The sequence below is a fragment of the Muscardinus avellanarius genome, assembly GCF_963383645.1.
Source record: "Muscardinus avellanarius genome assembly, chromosome: 1".
NCBI classification, from domain to species: domain Eukaryota; kingdom Metazoa; phylum Chordata; class Mammalia; order Rodentia; family Gliridae; genus Muscardinus; species Muscardinus avellanarius.
Window position 1 is genome coordinate 222,358,320 of NC_137786.1, and position 13,857 is coordinate 222,372,176.

General features: G+C 32.8%; 1 protein-coding gene across 1 annotated transcript; it reads left to right on the forward strand.

Annotated features, from left to right (window-relative positions):
* Positions 1–3,541: 3,541 nt before the first annotated feature.
* On the forward strand, positions 3,542–4,474 carry LOC308259822 (olfactory receptor 5L1-like; the record flags this gene model as incomplete). Its single annotated transcript, XM_080691111.1, has 1 exon — positions 3,542–4,474. The coding sequence occupies one exon, from the start codon at positions 3,542–3,544 to the stop codon at positions 4,472–4,474; it is 933 nt and encodes a 310-aa protein (XP_080547237.1).
* Positions 4,475–13,857: the final 9,383 nt, after the last annotated feature.

Genomic DNA, 13,857 nt, shown 5'->3' on the forward strand with positions numbered 1-13,857 from the left:
TATATGAATTTGAAGTAAACTTGATTTTATTAAGAACTACATAGTTTTCATGCAAAAATCTAAAGCAAAACACATAATAAATGCCATTAAATAATGTATGCCATTGTTAGAGCTTATGAGCATAGATCCACTGTATTTTTGGTTTTTGAAAGAATCCTGATGTGGCTTTATACAGTCTGTCTCCCTGGAAGCTAAGGGATTTTGTGATATTCTGAGAAAGGGAAAGTACATGATAAACATGAATGTTTATTTAAAAATGAGCTATTGCTTCCATATTTCATAACAGGACTTAGGATTCCATAATTGACCATGAAATCTGGAAGGAAGCATGTTTGGTTTTAAACAACTATTTTTTTAGATTACAATTTTTCTAAATTTTTTCTTTATAATTGATAAATAGGTATATATATTTCTGCATAACATTCTGATATTTTGAAACATGTATACATCATGTAGTGACTAATTCAGGGTAATTTGTATATCTAGAACCTCAAACTTTTGTCATTTTTCATGTGCTAACACTGAAAATACTTTCTTACAGCTATTTTATACATATACATAAATTTATTTACTTATTTATTTATTGTTTTGGTGGTATTAGGAATGGAGCCCTTCTACTTACAGGCTACACTCCCAGACCTATTTTATATTTTATTTGGAAACAGGGTCTCTTAAGCCAGCTGAGGCTGGCTTTGAACCTGATTGATCCTCCTGTCTCCGCCTCCCAAGCACGGGGATTACAAGCGTGCGCCACCACGCACAGCTACATATATTAAAATATACAATTCAAATATAATCACAAGTCGGGCGTGATGGCGCACGCTTGTAATCCCAGCATTCGGGAGGCTGAGACCAGAGGATCGCGGTTCGTGGACAGCCTCAGCTACTTAGTGAGGCCCTCTGCAACTCAGTGAGACTCTGTTTCAAAATAAAGAATAAAAAATAGGGCAGAGGGTATAGCTCGGAGGTCGAATGCCCCAGACCCGCAAAATATATATTTTGATTATATTCACCCTACTGTATAATAGAACCTCAGGTTTTCTGCTGACATTCCACAGAGACTGATTACTTTTGAGACTTCTAAAATAATTTTGTCGTTTTGTTTTTACTTATTTTTTATACCACAGAGACTGTTCTGTGTATGAGATCCAATTCCCAGAAGCTTAATTGACAGGATAAAGTCTCTGTTTACTATCCACATCTAACACCTCCTTTTTCCTGGAGAAAATGTCTGCGCTTTAGGTTTGTTCATTTGAAGTAAATTCTGATTATGGAAAAATAGAAAATAATATCTTTTCTGAGCAAGAATTGTGTTAAAGATATGTTTAACTTTTATAGTAGTAGGATGTTTATGAGAACCCTTATCTTGTGTATTTGCTTTTAAAATTTTTTTTTTTTTTTTTTTTTTACTTTAAGGCACAATAGATGAGAAATTAGATCTTTTTTCTCCGGAGCACCAATATGGATGTGTGTGAAAAAATGCAATCCTAACATAATGGTGGAATCTCTCTTTCAGTCACACCCTTTTTCCTTTCCCTTTCTGTCACACCAACTTTCTTTATTTCATCTACAATTTATAATTGTTTCTAAAACAATTTCAAGGGTTGAATTAATCTGCCTAAAATCTATCATGGGAATCAGAGAAGGAGAGTTTTCTTAGCAAAGGAGAATACTATTAAATTTTGTTTGTATATGTCTTGGAGTAATTTCCTATTTTCAACATAGAATGATTACAATAAAATGTTCAAAGGTGATTTTCTTCTTTTATCAAGGAAAATTGTTTGACTTTTTATATTCTTTCTTTTTTTCTTTTCCTTAAATTTTCTTTTTTTTTCTTTTCTTTCTTTTCTGGTCAAGTGATGATGAAACCATAAATACAGGCAAACAATAGTTTTCCATTTCTTTAAAATTAGTTCAGGATATGGAAAAAACACCAGGCTATGGTTTGGACCCAGGCTATATTCACTGAGCTTTCATTAAAATGTGTCAATGAATTCTTATAGCCACTCCTTTTACAGTTAAAGAAAGAGAGCCTAGCATAAAATTACTTAGCTTTCATTGGCCTCTCAGTAAGGGAAAAACCTAGATGGTAGTTTCCACTTACACAAAATACACAGTTTAGACACTTGCCCCAAATAACTCTTTGTGAGGCTGTGGAGAGATTTTACCTATCTTTTATATTGTACATGTACATTTCAATTACACGATGAACCATAGTTTAACAAATCCTCCAATTTGACTGCTGTTTTTATTAATATCACAAACAATAGTGTACCTTAAAAATAATTTTATAGTTTTAATATAATCAAGTTTCTTATATTACTGAGAATAAAATCTCTAATATAATATAATTTAGTTTATATTATTGTCAATATTAAGGCTTGAATACAAGTTATGCTAGTGTATCATTTTCTGAGTCATTATGACTCCATAATTACCACTAGAGTAAATTAGATGACTTTGCTTTTTTGTTTTTTAATGTTTTTACTGGTGCATTATAATTATCCATAATAAGATACATGAAATATACATACATACAAAGCTTGGTGTTTTATTTCTGGATCTCACCATATTTCCTTCCTTTTACCACATATATCATTGATATTGATAACTTCATGTATCTACATAGCATTATTTACACTGTTATTTTCCTTATCTCTCTATCCCCCACCCCCGTCACCTAAGCCTTCTTAATCACACCTTTGGAGTCTCTACCCCTTTATTTGAAGTCTCTTTTGTTACCCAGTTTCTATCTAGCTTCCACATATGAGAGAAAATATGTAACTATTCACTTTCTGATACTGGCAAATATCATTTAGCATAATATTCTCTTTCCTAATTTCACAAAACTGCTATGGCATTCAGTATTATGTGTTAAAACTACTTTTAATTTTTAATAATTCCAATTTTATTTATATTTATACTTTTATTGGTGCATTATATTCTCATATCATAATGCAGTTTATAATGATAGTGGCATACATTCACACAGTGTTTTTAAAAGATCTCCATGAGCTACTAGATTTTAAGAAAATGTACACATTCCTCAACAGTAGAATTATAGAGTACTTATCTGTATAAATTTATGTTTCTGAAAGATTTAACAGCAATAACAGAATACATATTATAAATAATCACAATTAATTTTACACTACTTGGGCATAGCTTCTCAACACTTTTAGTAAATAGTAGTTAATTTCCATGTAGTATTATATCATTGAATATATTTCAAAATCCATTAAGCCATGACACTCAGTAGGTTATCAGAACTCTTCAGGGTACTTGATGACTGGGAATGGTTTAAGATTATTACTGATTATTAATTTTAAAAGTGGGGCATATGAGATACATATTTTAAATTATTCTTAGAATTTTCTTTTTGAAAATTTGACGTTTCTCTTATACTCCATGAATGTTTGTATTTGATATTCAGAGTATATTTTTCTGTATTTATCATGAACTTGTTTTTTATTTGTTTTCCACTCAAAAGTAACACAAAACTTACCATTTGATTACCTTCACTTGACCCACAGTGGCAAAGATGGAGGAAAACTGCACCACTGTAACAGAGTTCATTCTCCTCGGACTATCAGATGTCCCTGAGGTGAGGGTCTTTCTCTTCCTGGTCTTCCTCTTCATCTATGGAGTAACGGTGCTAGCCAACCTGGGCATGATTGGGCTGATTCAGCTCAGCTCTAAGCTACAAACCCCCATGTACTTTTTCCTCAGCCACTTGTCCTTTGTAGATTTCTGTTACTCTTCAATCATTGTGCCAAAGATGCTGGCTAATATCTTAACCCAAAACAAAGCCATCTCCTTCCTGGGATGCATGGTGCAATTCTACTTGTTTTGTGCTTATGCAGTCACTGAGGTCTTCCTGCTGGCAGTGATGGCCTATGACCGCTTTGTGGCCATCTGTAACCCACTGCTCTACATGATCAGCATGTCCCACAAGCTTTGTGTCCAGTTGGTTTCTGGCTGTTACATCTACGCATCTGTGTGTTCTCTGATTCACTTGTGTTTAGCTCTTGAGATCCCATCGTACAGGTCAAATATAATTAACCACTTCTTCTGTGACCTGCCGCCCCTCCTAAGCCTTGCTTGCTCTGATGTCACAGTTAATGAAGTTCTGCTCTTCGTTGTGGTTAATTTCAACGAGATTCTTACCATCTTGGTCATCCTCACCTCCTACCTGTTCATCCTCATCACCATCCTGAGGATGCGCTCTGCAGAGGGAAGGCGCAAAGCCTTTTCCACCTGTGCCTCCCACCTCACAGCCATCGTCGTCTTCCATGGCACAATCCTTTTTATCTATTGTCAGCCCAGTTCCGGCAATAGTCTAGACATTGACAAAGTGACTACGGTTTTCTACACCATAGTGATTCCCATGCTGAACCCCCTGATCTACAGCCTGAGAAACAAGGATGTGAAAGAAGCTTTCGAAAAAGTGGTGGGATCTAAAATATTTCCTTAAGGAATAGTTATCGGCGTATCTTCTGGTAGGAATAAATAAGTTGACTGAATATTTAAAATGGAGAGAACAGTGAGTAGTTGTGAATGAGACTTCTTGCTCACTTAGCTTTGTGTGAGCTAATTTACAAAAGTGGGATTCAGTGCTTTCAATATTCCTGGTGTGTTTATTTGTTGTTTTTCATTTTGTAATGTTTTAAATTGATATGGCTACTAGCACTATTCTAAAACAGATACATAATTTATTGTCAACTTTGCAAAGTTTAAGGAGGAATCCATAATGGTCACACATTTTTAGTATATTACTGTGAAAATTCAAATTTCTAGTATTTTTTTTTATAATGGAAAACACCTCTTGTCAAACAGTTCATGCACAGATAAAGAATTCTGTGTGTGTGTGTGTGTGTGTGTGTGTGTGTGTGTGTGTGTACTGTTAAAAGCTTTTTGATCATGTTTCCACTATTGCAATGTGCTTGTAAAATTTCAAACTATCTCATTTAAAAATTGAAATAATAATATTTTCATAAATATCTTAGAAAAAATAAAGCACATGTCATTTGCAAAAAGGTTATAAAGACCCTTATGAATAATATCCATTCTCTTTATATCTGTGTTTCTGAGTTCAGGCTCTGTAACTTATTTCTTATCATTATTAATAACTAGTAATTATTATTGTAAGTACCTACATTTTTGACTTACTCTTTTGTTTTCATTTTAACTTCTTATCCTCATGCTACATCTATAATTCATATAGAATAATATGTTCACTGTCACTTTAGTGGATTTCCAGCCTCTTTGATGTTATTTGTATATACAGTTAGTCTTATCACCCTTTCTCTGCACCAAAACCACATCTCTCCAGCGGTCTTGATACATTCCCATTATTGGCATTTTCCTCCAAATTCCATTGAAATTTATACCAATAAATACATTACACTGTATTTTTAATGAAAGATATATCATTGTCTCTATAAAATGTTTTTCTGGATGATTGTTGAACCAAACTACTTTTTTATTTTTCTAAACTCTTACCGTGGTTGAGTTATCATGAGCTCCTTTTTAGCAAAGCAATGAGGAAAACAACTATGGAAGAGAAATCATGTGTTAATTGTTATAATGAAGTAATGTTAGTAGTCAAGAACTCAAGTGGACCTAGAAAGGGATACCTATCAAATGTAGTTTATCCTCATCTCAGTTTTAAAATATAGGAGTTATTCACAGATGACTCCAAATGGAACAAGAAAGTGAATTCTTTTAGATGATGCCAAATCACCAGCAACATGTGCCTGCTCTTACAGTAATTTGTTGAAAGTATGTTGCCTCCTAATGTGTATTTGTAAATGTCATGTGTGCTTTATATGATCTTAAGTAGGACTCATGTGTTTTTAGTTTCCTGGGTATCGACGTGTAGCCTTTCTCTTCTTGATAATTTCTAATGTGTGCACATATGCTGCTAACACCTTGTACCCCATTAAGATGCATGACTACCGTGCACCAATAAAAAAATTAAACAAGGGAATCTGGCACGATTAATACCATGTACATCTAACTAATAGCTTTTTTGGGAGTTTTATTTAGTTACCAGTAACTGCTGATTAAAAATATATGAAAATGCAAAGTATTTTTATTTTTATTATTAAAATAGGATCAATTTTATGAAAATTACAATTTGTGTTTTGATTCTGATTTTTTAAATTTAACAACTAATTTAGTATTTTTAATTTTTGATTTCTTCTATTGTAACGTTAGCTAATTCTGTTAACCTCAGAAAATTTTACTGAGATTAAATTTTGCCAGTGTGTACTAACTGGCATTAACATTCTCACAAGAAATAAAGATTGCTAATTAAACTATGGCACAATTATTTCTGTGCTATTAATTGTAAAAGTATCCAGCTATAGAGATGTTATGCTAGATGAAATATGTCTCAGGCTAGCTTAATCTGATAAGAATTCAAATGCCAATGCTCTTCTGCATAATTCTGTCGTTTGAGTTCTATTATCATATATTTTATACCAAATTTTAATAGATAATATGAGACTTGCTAATTCATAACTATTTGAGTTTTATACCAAAGGTAAAATATAGTTTTTTGTGTTTTTTTTTTGGTGGTACTGGGGGTGGAACCCAGAGCCTTCTACCACTGGGATATACTCCAAGACCTATTTTATATATTTTCTATTTGGAAACAGGGTCTCACTAAGTTGCCGAGAGCCTCACTAAGTAGCTGAGGCTGGCTTCGAACCTGTGCGATCCTCCTGTCTCAGCTCCCAAGCGCGGGGATTACAAGCATGCTCCACCACGCCCGGCTAGGATATATTTATATGATAGAAAATTTAGGCCAATATAAGTAAAGAAGAAATTCTTCATGATCATTAAGAGTATATTTTAGCTGGGGAGAAAAGCATGCAAATGTATAAACAGCTAACTACAGTGGTCTGAACAATAATTTAAAAAGTTTATATTACATAAATTGCAACTATTAAATATAAACAATAAAATAAAATAAAATAAAAACAAACTTGAACATTTCATAACTCCACATGTTTTCACTCATAAATAAGATGAATGCTAAGCTAAAGATACACAGGTTGAAGAGATATTATATAAATCTCCAGGTATGTAAAATAGATGAGATAATTTATAGACATATATTAGTATTTATAGTGACTAAAAATTGTATAGAAATGTACAAAGTACTAAATCTAGTAGAAAGGGCTTTTTGGACTAGAGTTAGGAACTTGAACATTCATGTGTAACTTATGAGTCACTCATATTTTCAAAGTGGGGACTGGTTTGTTTATTATAACATTCAATTCTTCATTTTTATTTAGTTTACTCTTACTTAGCATATTTTTTGTTTTTCTTTTAAAATTTTTAATTGGTGCATTATATTCATACATCTTAATGGAGTACAAGATGCTAGAGGCATCCGTGCACACATCACCCAATTAGCTCTTACCCATTCCCACCCCATTCCCTCCCCCTACCTCCTTCTCATGTTTGGCTTAGTGATTGAATTTGATATGTTTGTGAATGTACATCATGTACATTATGGAGTTTTCCTCTTCTTCCTTCCATCCCCCTCAATAAATCATTTATCTCTTGGTGGACATTTTGGCTGGTTCCATAGTTTGGCAATTGTGAATTGTGTGGCTATACATGTAAATATGCATGAATTACTTTGATAGTTTGATTTCCATTATTTTGTATAGATACCCAGAAATGGTATTGCTGGGTCATATTGTAGGTTCATTCCCATTCTTCTGAGGATCTGTAAACAAAGATATATTAACATGGCACACTTTCTGTTCTTTATTCTCAGATATGTGAAAACTTTATGTGTGTGTATGTGTGTGTATGAGAGAGTGAGTTTGTATCCTTTCATAGTTTATGCATATTTAAGAAAATATAAAATTATAAATCAGTTTTTAATTATTTTAATGACACTATGATGATTATTTATAAAAGTTAAGTTTATAAGCCAGGCTAGTGGCTCATGCTTATAATCTCAATACTTCGGAGACTCAGACAGGAAGATCACAGGTTTGAAGCTAGTATCATCAATTTAATGAGACTCAGGAAATTTGCAAGACCCTATTTCAGAATAAAAATATAAAAATGGCTGAAGGTCTTGCTCAGAGGTAGGATGCCCCCAGGTTTAAGCTCCAATATCACAATAACAATAATAATAAAAGTGAATTTATTGGCAAAAAGCAATAAAAATTATTAAAATACATATCAGTGGGGATATAGAAAATAATCAAGAATTTTAAATTTTATAGAATGTGAGATTGTAACAGTCAAAATTACATGATATGTCAGGAGCAAAGAAAAGCTCATTGTATAACTAGTAGACAATATATTTTTTACAGAGTATCTGGAATGCTGCTAATAACAATAGACATTGTAATATACTTGTGCTAGTCAGATTTAACTGTTCTTGGGGAAATTGAGAATAGCATTCCCAGAATTCATAGTTGTTTTCTCAACATCTATAAAGAGATGTTGTATACCTTTGGTTGTATATCTTTGGTAAGAACATAACTATTCATCCAAGGGACTCAGTGGCAGAATCTGTTTCTCTAGTTACTTAGTTTGATAAGGGGAAAGTTAAATTTTGCAAAGACCATGAACATGGTAGATATTTTAGAAATATTTGCTGAGTAGTCAAAAAATGATAATTCCTGCTATGATTTGTCATTATACAAAAATAATAATAATCGCAGACTGTGACAATAACCATTCAGAGTAAGAACACGACATTTCAATTAACTTTCATAAAAAAAAAATGTTTCCAGAGCTGGGCGTGGTGGCGCATGCTCGTAATCCGAGTTTTTGGGAGGCTGAGACAGAGGATCAGGGTTTGTTGTGGCCAACCTCAGCTACTTGGTGAGGCCCTTTGCAACTCACTGAGACTCAGTTTCAAAGTAAAGAACAAAAAATAGAGCTGGGGATAGAATGCCCGAGTTCTATCCTCAGTACCTAAAAAATAAAAAAATAAAATAAATAAATAAATAAATAAATTTCCAAAGCTGCATTTGTATTCCCTTATAATTTTTTATAAAACAATAATTAAACCTGAAATAAGTATTTAACTTTAATTGCCGGGTTTGATGCCTCTGGAGAACAATGTAACTCATTTCCCCTAGGACATGATGCCATTGGGAGTGGGAGTATAAATAAATTGCCAACATCTCCTCCAAATCATCTCTAGAGGCAGGATTGGGCTGCCCTTACCATCAGCAGGTTTGTTTGGAGGTCTGAGAAAATATGAATAGTGTTTTCCATAAAGATGTCTATAAGACACTTTAGCTTTTGGCACTTTTTCATGGAAGAAAGTAACTTGGGGGAAGATGTGAGTCACTGCAGACAGTATGGGTGTGAATATTCAGGGAACAGGAAAAATTCTTTCTATAGAGCTTTCTTTAGATGATTTGGCTTACCTTATTTCCTCTACTGCAGAGTGTGTGTGTGTGTGTGTGTGTGTGCAGAGTGTGTGTGTGTGTGTGTGTGTGTGTGTGTGTGTGTGTGACATTTTTAGATGAGAGTTTGCAAGGGGCATAAGTATTTAAGTAAAATTGAATTGGAAAGACTAATATGTACCTTCTGGGGAAATGTAATAAAGAGTATTTGATTAAAATAATATTTTAGATCATGACAAAAAGTTGGATCATGAGGCAAAAACAAAAATTAGCCAGACATTGTTGCACATGATTGGAATCCCAGCATTTGGAAGGCTGAGACAGGAGGATCGCAGTTGGAGGACAGCCTCAGCTACTTAGTGAGGCCCTTTGCAACCCATTGTGACCCTGTTTCAAAAAAAAAAAAATAGGGCTGGGGTGTAGCTCAGAGGTAGAATGCCCCTTTTTCCATCCCCAGTACAACAAAAAATTGTTAGAGGAAACTGATATAAATATTTTAAGTACCATATTACCTCTAATGAATAACAATTCACAGTTTAATGCAGAAAATAATATAATTTTGAAGATGCAGAATTATGAAATTCGATTTGTACATTGAACTTATGTTGGAATTGGAAAGAAAAGACATTAAAATCTATCAGAATCAAAGAAATCAAGCAGTTTTTCTCAACCACAAGAGATTATTAATAATCTATTCCTCTCCAAAAAATGTCTTTGAGATATTTTTACTACTGGGTAGGGTCAGCGAGAATCTGTCTATTGAATAAAGGCTAAGATTCTGCTTATGGTACAATTCTCAGGGCTATATCCCATAAGAGAACAGTCTCCTACAAACATAATTCCTACAAACAATAAATAAATAAAGTCTACTACAAACAATAAATCCTGTTGAGGATTAGAAATCCTGGGGAAAAAAAGAAAAATTTTAATAATAGAACTGACTGAAAATGATTGCCTTATTATTGGTCCTTAAATCTTTGACATCTGAACACCGGACCATGGGGACTTCTAGATGCTGACTGGGACCTCAGATCTGCAATGCTGAAACATCTCAAACTGTCTTGGACTGCAGAACCAAAGTAGTTCTAAAGAAAGGAAAGTCTGAGTCCAAGTCTTTATTATAAAGGGATATGATTAAAGAGATTCCTGGTAAGAACAACTTAAAGAACCATCACTACAAACCTTCCAAGAAATCTGTTTGTATTTTTTGCTGTTAGACTGTAGGTTGTTTTGGATTTAGGATTTCTAGATGTAGCAAACAAAAACACAGGATGCCAAATTAAATTTGAACTTTAGATAAATAAAAAATGTCTTTAGTAGGCAAATACACTGTTTAATCTTTGGGACTTGCAGAAAGCAATCCATTATCTATCTAAAATTTAAATTTAATAAGCGTCTTGTAATTTATCTGACAATACACCAATTAGAGAATAACTAAATCTCTCTCTTAACTACACATTTTCATAAGTGTCTTGAGTTTAGTTAAACTTTGATATTCTTCTACTTTTTTGCGGTACTGAGGATAGAACCTAGGGGAATTCTACCACCAAGCTACAACCCCAGCCTATTTTTTATTCTTAATTTTGAAACAGGGTCACACTGAGTTGCAAAGGGCCTCACTAAGTAGCTGAGACTTGCCGGGAACCATGATCCCCCTGTCTGAGCCTCCCAAATGCTGGGATTACAAGTATGCGCCACCATGCCCATTTTTATTTATTTAAAAAAATTTTTTACAGGTAATAGAGGGACAAAATGAGTGTTCTAGATGACTTAACAGGGCAAAGAAAGTGGATCTTAGAAAAAAGAAGTGTTTTGTGAATATTTTTACTCACAAATGAAAACCTTTCTTTGATTTCCATTCTGTATTTTTTATGTTACATGGATATTTGCAATGGCTTTGAGGCCCCCTTTGCTTCCACTGAATAATTTTATTAATTTCACCATCCAAAGATGATCCTAAAGGTAGAGAAAAGAATTAGAAAAAGTTTTATAAATTGTCTGAAATACAAATAAGAACCTAATATAAGGACATGATTCCTTGACTGGAGTCAAGGAAACTGGGTTTATTGATTAGCCAATACTATGTTATTAGGTAAGTATGGCTTCTGTGTGTGCACCAGTAAAAGCATATAAGAATCTAAGAAGAAACTGGACATATTTTTAAACAGTGTTTCCAAAATAAAAGAAGTTCAACAAAATCCTGAGACTACCCCATAGAGACGAATTATATTTTGTGTCTTATATAACACATACTTTTCTTATACCATAACAATAATTATTTCACTTAAGAGACCCATCTCCCAGGAGTTTCAATTATAGTATAAATTTTTGTTTGCACTGTACCAATATCATCAGTACCAGGAGAAGATGCCTGTACCTCAGATTTTGTAACTAAATCTTGATTCTTGCTATTCAAAAATGTAAATGAATGTATTTGCTGCTTAAGACTTATTTTAAAGATGTGTCTAACAACTCTCATTTTTAGGTAGAGAAATTTTAATAAGGACTAGATTCTTATGTAGTCATTACTTCACAGAATGTGTTTATTTCTTAGTTTTGAGAAAGATGATGGAGTCAGCTTAAATTCTTCTGTACTGGCAAATGTTGATCTGTATACAAGAATTCAGATTCACAAATGGTAGATTTTCTCTCTCATTTCTGTGTCTATCTTGCCCATCTTTTTATATATCTATTGTTTTCATAGAATCTAAAATTTAAGAGTGCAGTCAAATTCACTAGTTTTCACCCTAATTCTAAGAATAAAATTAATGTGCCTGTATTCTCATCATGTGGAGTTAGGACATGCCAACCTCTGCTCAGGGAAGGAAAGATTTCATTTGTATTTACCATACTTTTTACTTCAGCATAAAACAAAAATAATTAAAAATTTCAAGATTAATTTTCCTCTTTTACCTCTGCAGTAGGGAAATAAATTATTTATTTTATAAATCAGGTGGATTGGGAAAACCATGGCTAAAAGATTATGACTTGTTTTCCAACTTTTTAAAATTATTCCAAGGTATGGAGAAATATCAAACTGTATATGGAGTCCATATTTTCTTCACTCAATTGTCATTGCAATGTGTTAATAAGCTCACATTTGTACCCCTCCTGCTGTCAAATAAGAAAGGTAGAATGAAATTCAACTTACAAAGTCCTTTTCCTTAAGGAACAAAAATTCCCACTTAAAGGGAATGGCATTTTTCATTTTCCCCAACAAAATTTTAGGAGATTTTGAGAAACTTTTGGTTTGTATGTTTGTATGTATGTATGTATGTATGTATGTATGTATGTATTCATTCATTCATTCATTTTTGCAGAACTGAGAATTTAACCTAGGGCCTCATGTATGCTAGGTAACCTACTACTTCTCCACTGAGTTGTCCCTCCCTAGCTCCTACTCACTCTTTATAAAATAACAATAATATTTTATTTCAAGGTATAGCCAATGTAAAGTGATAACATTATAGTCGTATGTCTCTTTGTGTCTATACCTTTACATCTAGATCCTAATTTACCTCTTCATGTATAAGCCAAAATGCTCTTAGGAACTTTTAAACTAAACATCTTGAAAACATAGCTTAAAGTAGAATGGAAATTTTCTATCCTGGATATTATGTATACTAGTTTAAACTTTCCACTATTTTATTTTAAGAAAATATGTTATTTTCTATAACTAGCATCAGAAATGACTCACTGTACTTTTTCATATAGTATTTTGCATTTTAAATCTAATTAAACATTTTAACAGATTAGTAGAAATAAAATACAAAGAAAAGAATAGCTTAAATCTCATTATTGTCTAGATTAATATTTCAGAAAAGCTTATTTAAGACTTCACCTTTTGAACATTATTAAGCCGGGCGTGGTGGTGCAAGCTTGTAATCCAAGTATCTGGGAGGCTGAGACAGGAGGATCATGGTTCGTGGACAGCATTAGCTACTTAGTGAGGCCCTTTACAACTCAGTGAGACTCTGTTTCAAAATAAAGAAGAAAAAATAGGGCTGGGGGGTGTAGCTTAGAAGCAAAATGCTCCTGGGTTCCATCCTCAGTACTTCTAAATAATAATAATAATAAATAATAATAATAATAATAATAATAACAACATTATTTTAAAATAATAATTTTATAAGTACATTATTATGGTTTTTAGGATAAATACAGCAGAATGAATAATAATTTAATTTTTATTTGTTCTGCATAGTATTAAATCTAAAGGATCTTCCTGAATCTGTAATTTCCCAAGTTTTTATATTGCTGGACAATAGCATTATAGAGCACCTTAATTAAGAATAGTTAATGTTATTATATACAAAAATAAAACAACGTATTTTATATAAGATCATAATATATGCCATTATGTTTATATGTAACTTGCTTATTATTATAGAGAACAGGGATTAGTTTCTATATATATTTAACTACTGAATGTATTTCAAAGTTTCTGGGACAACCTAACTTA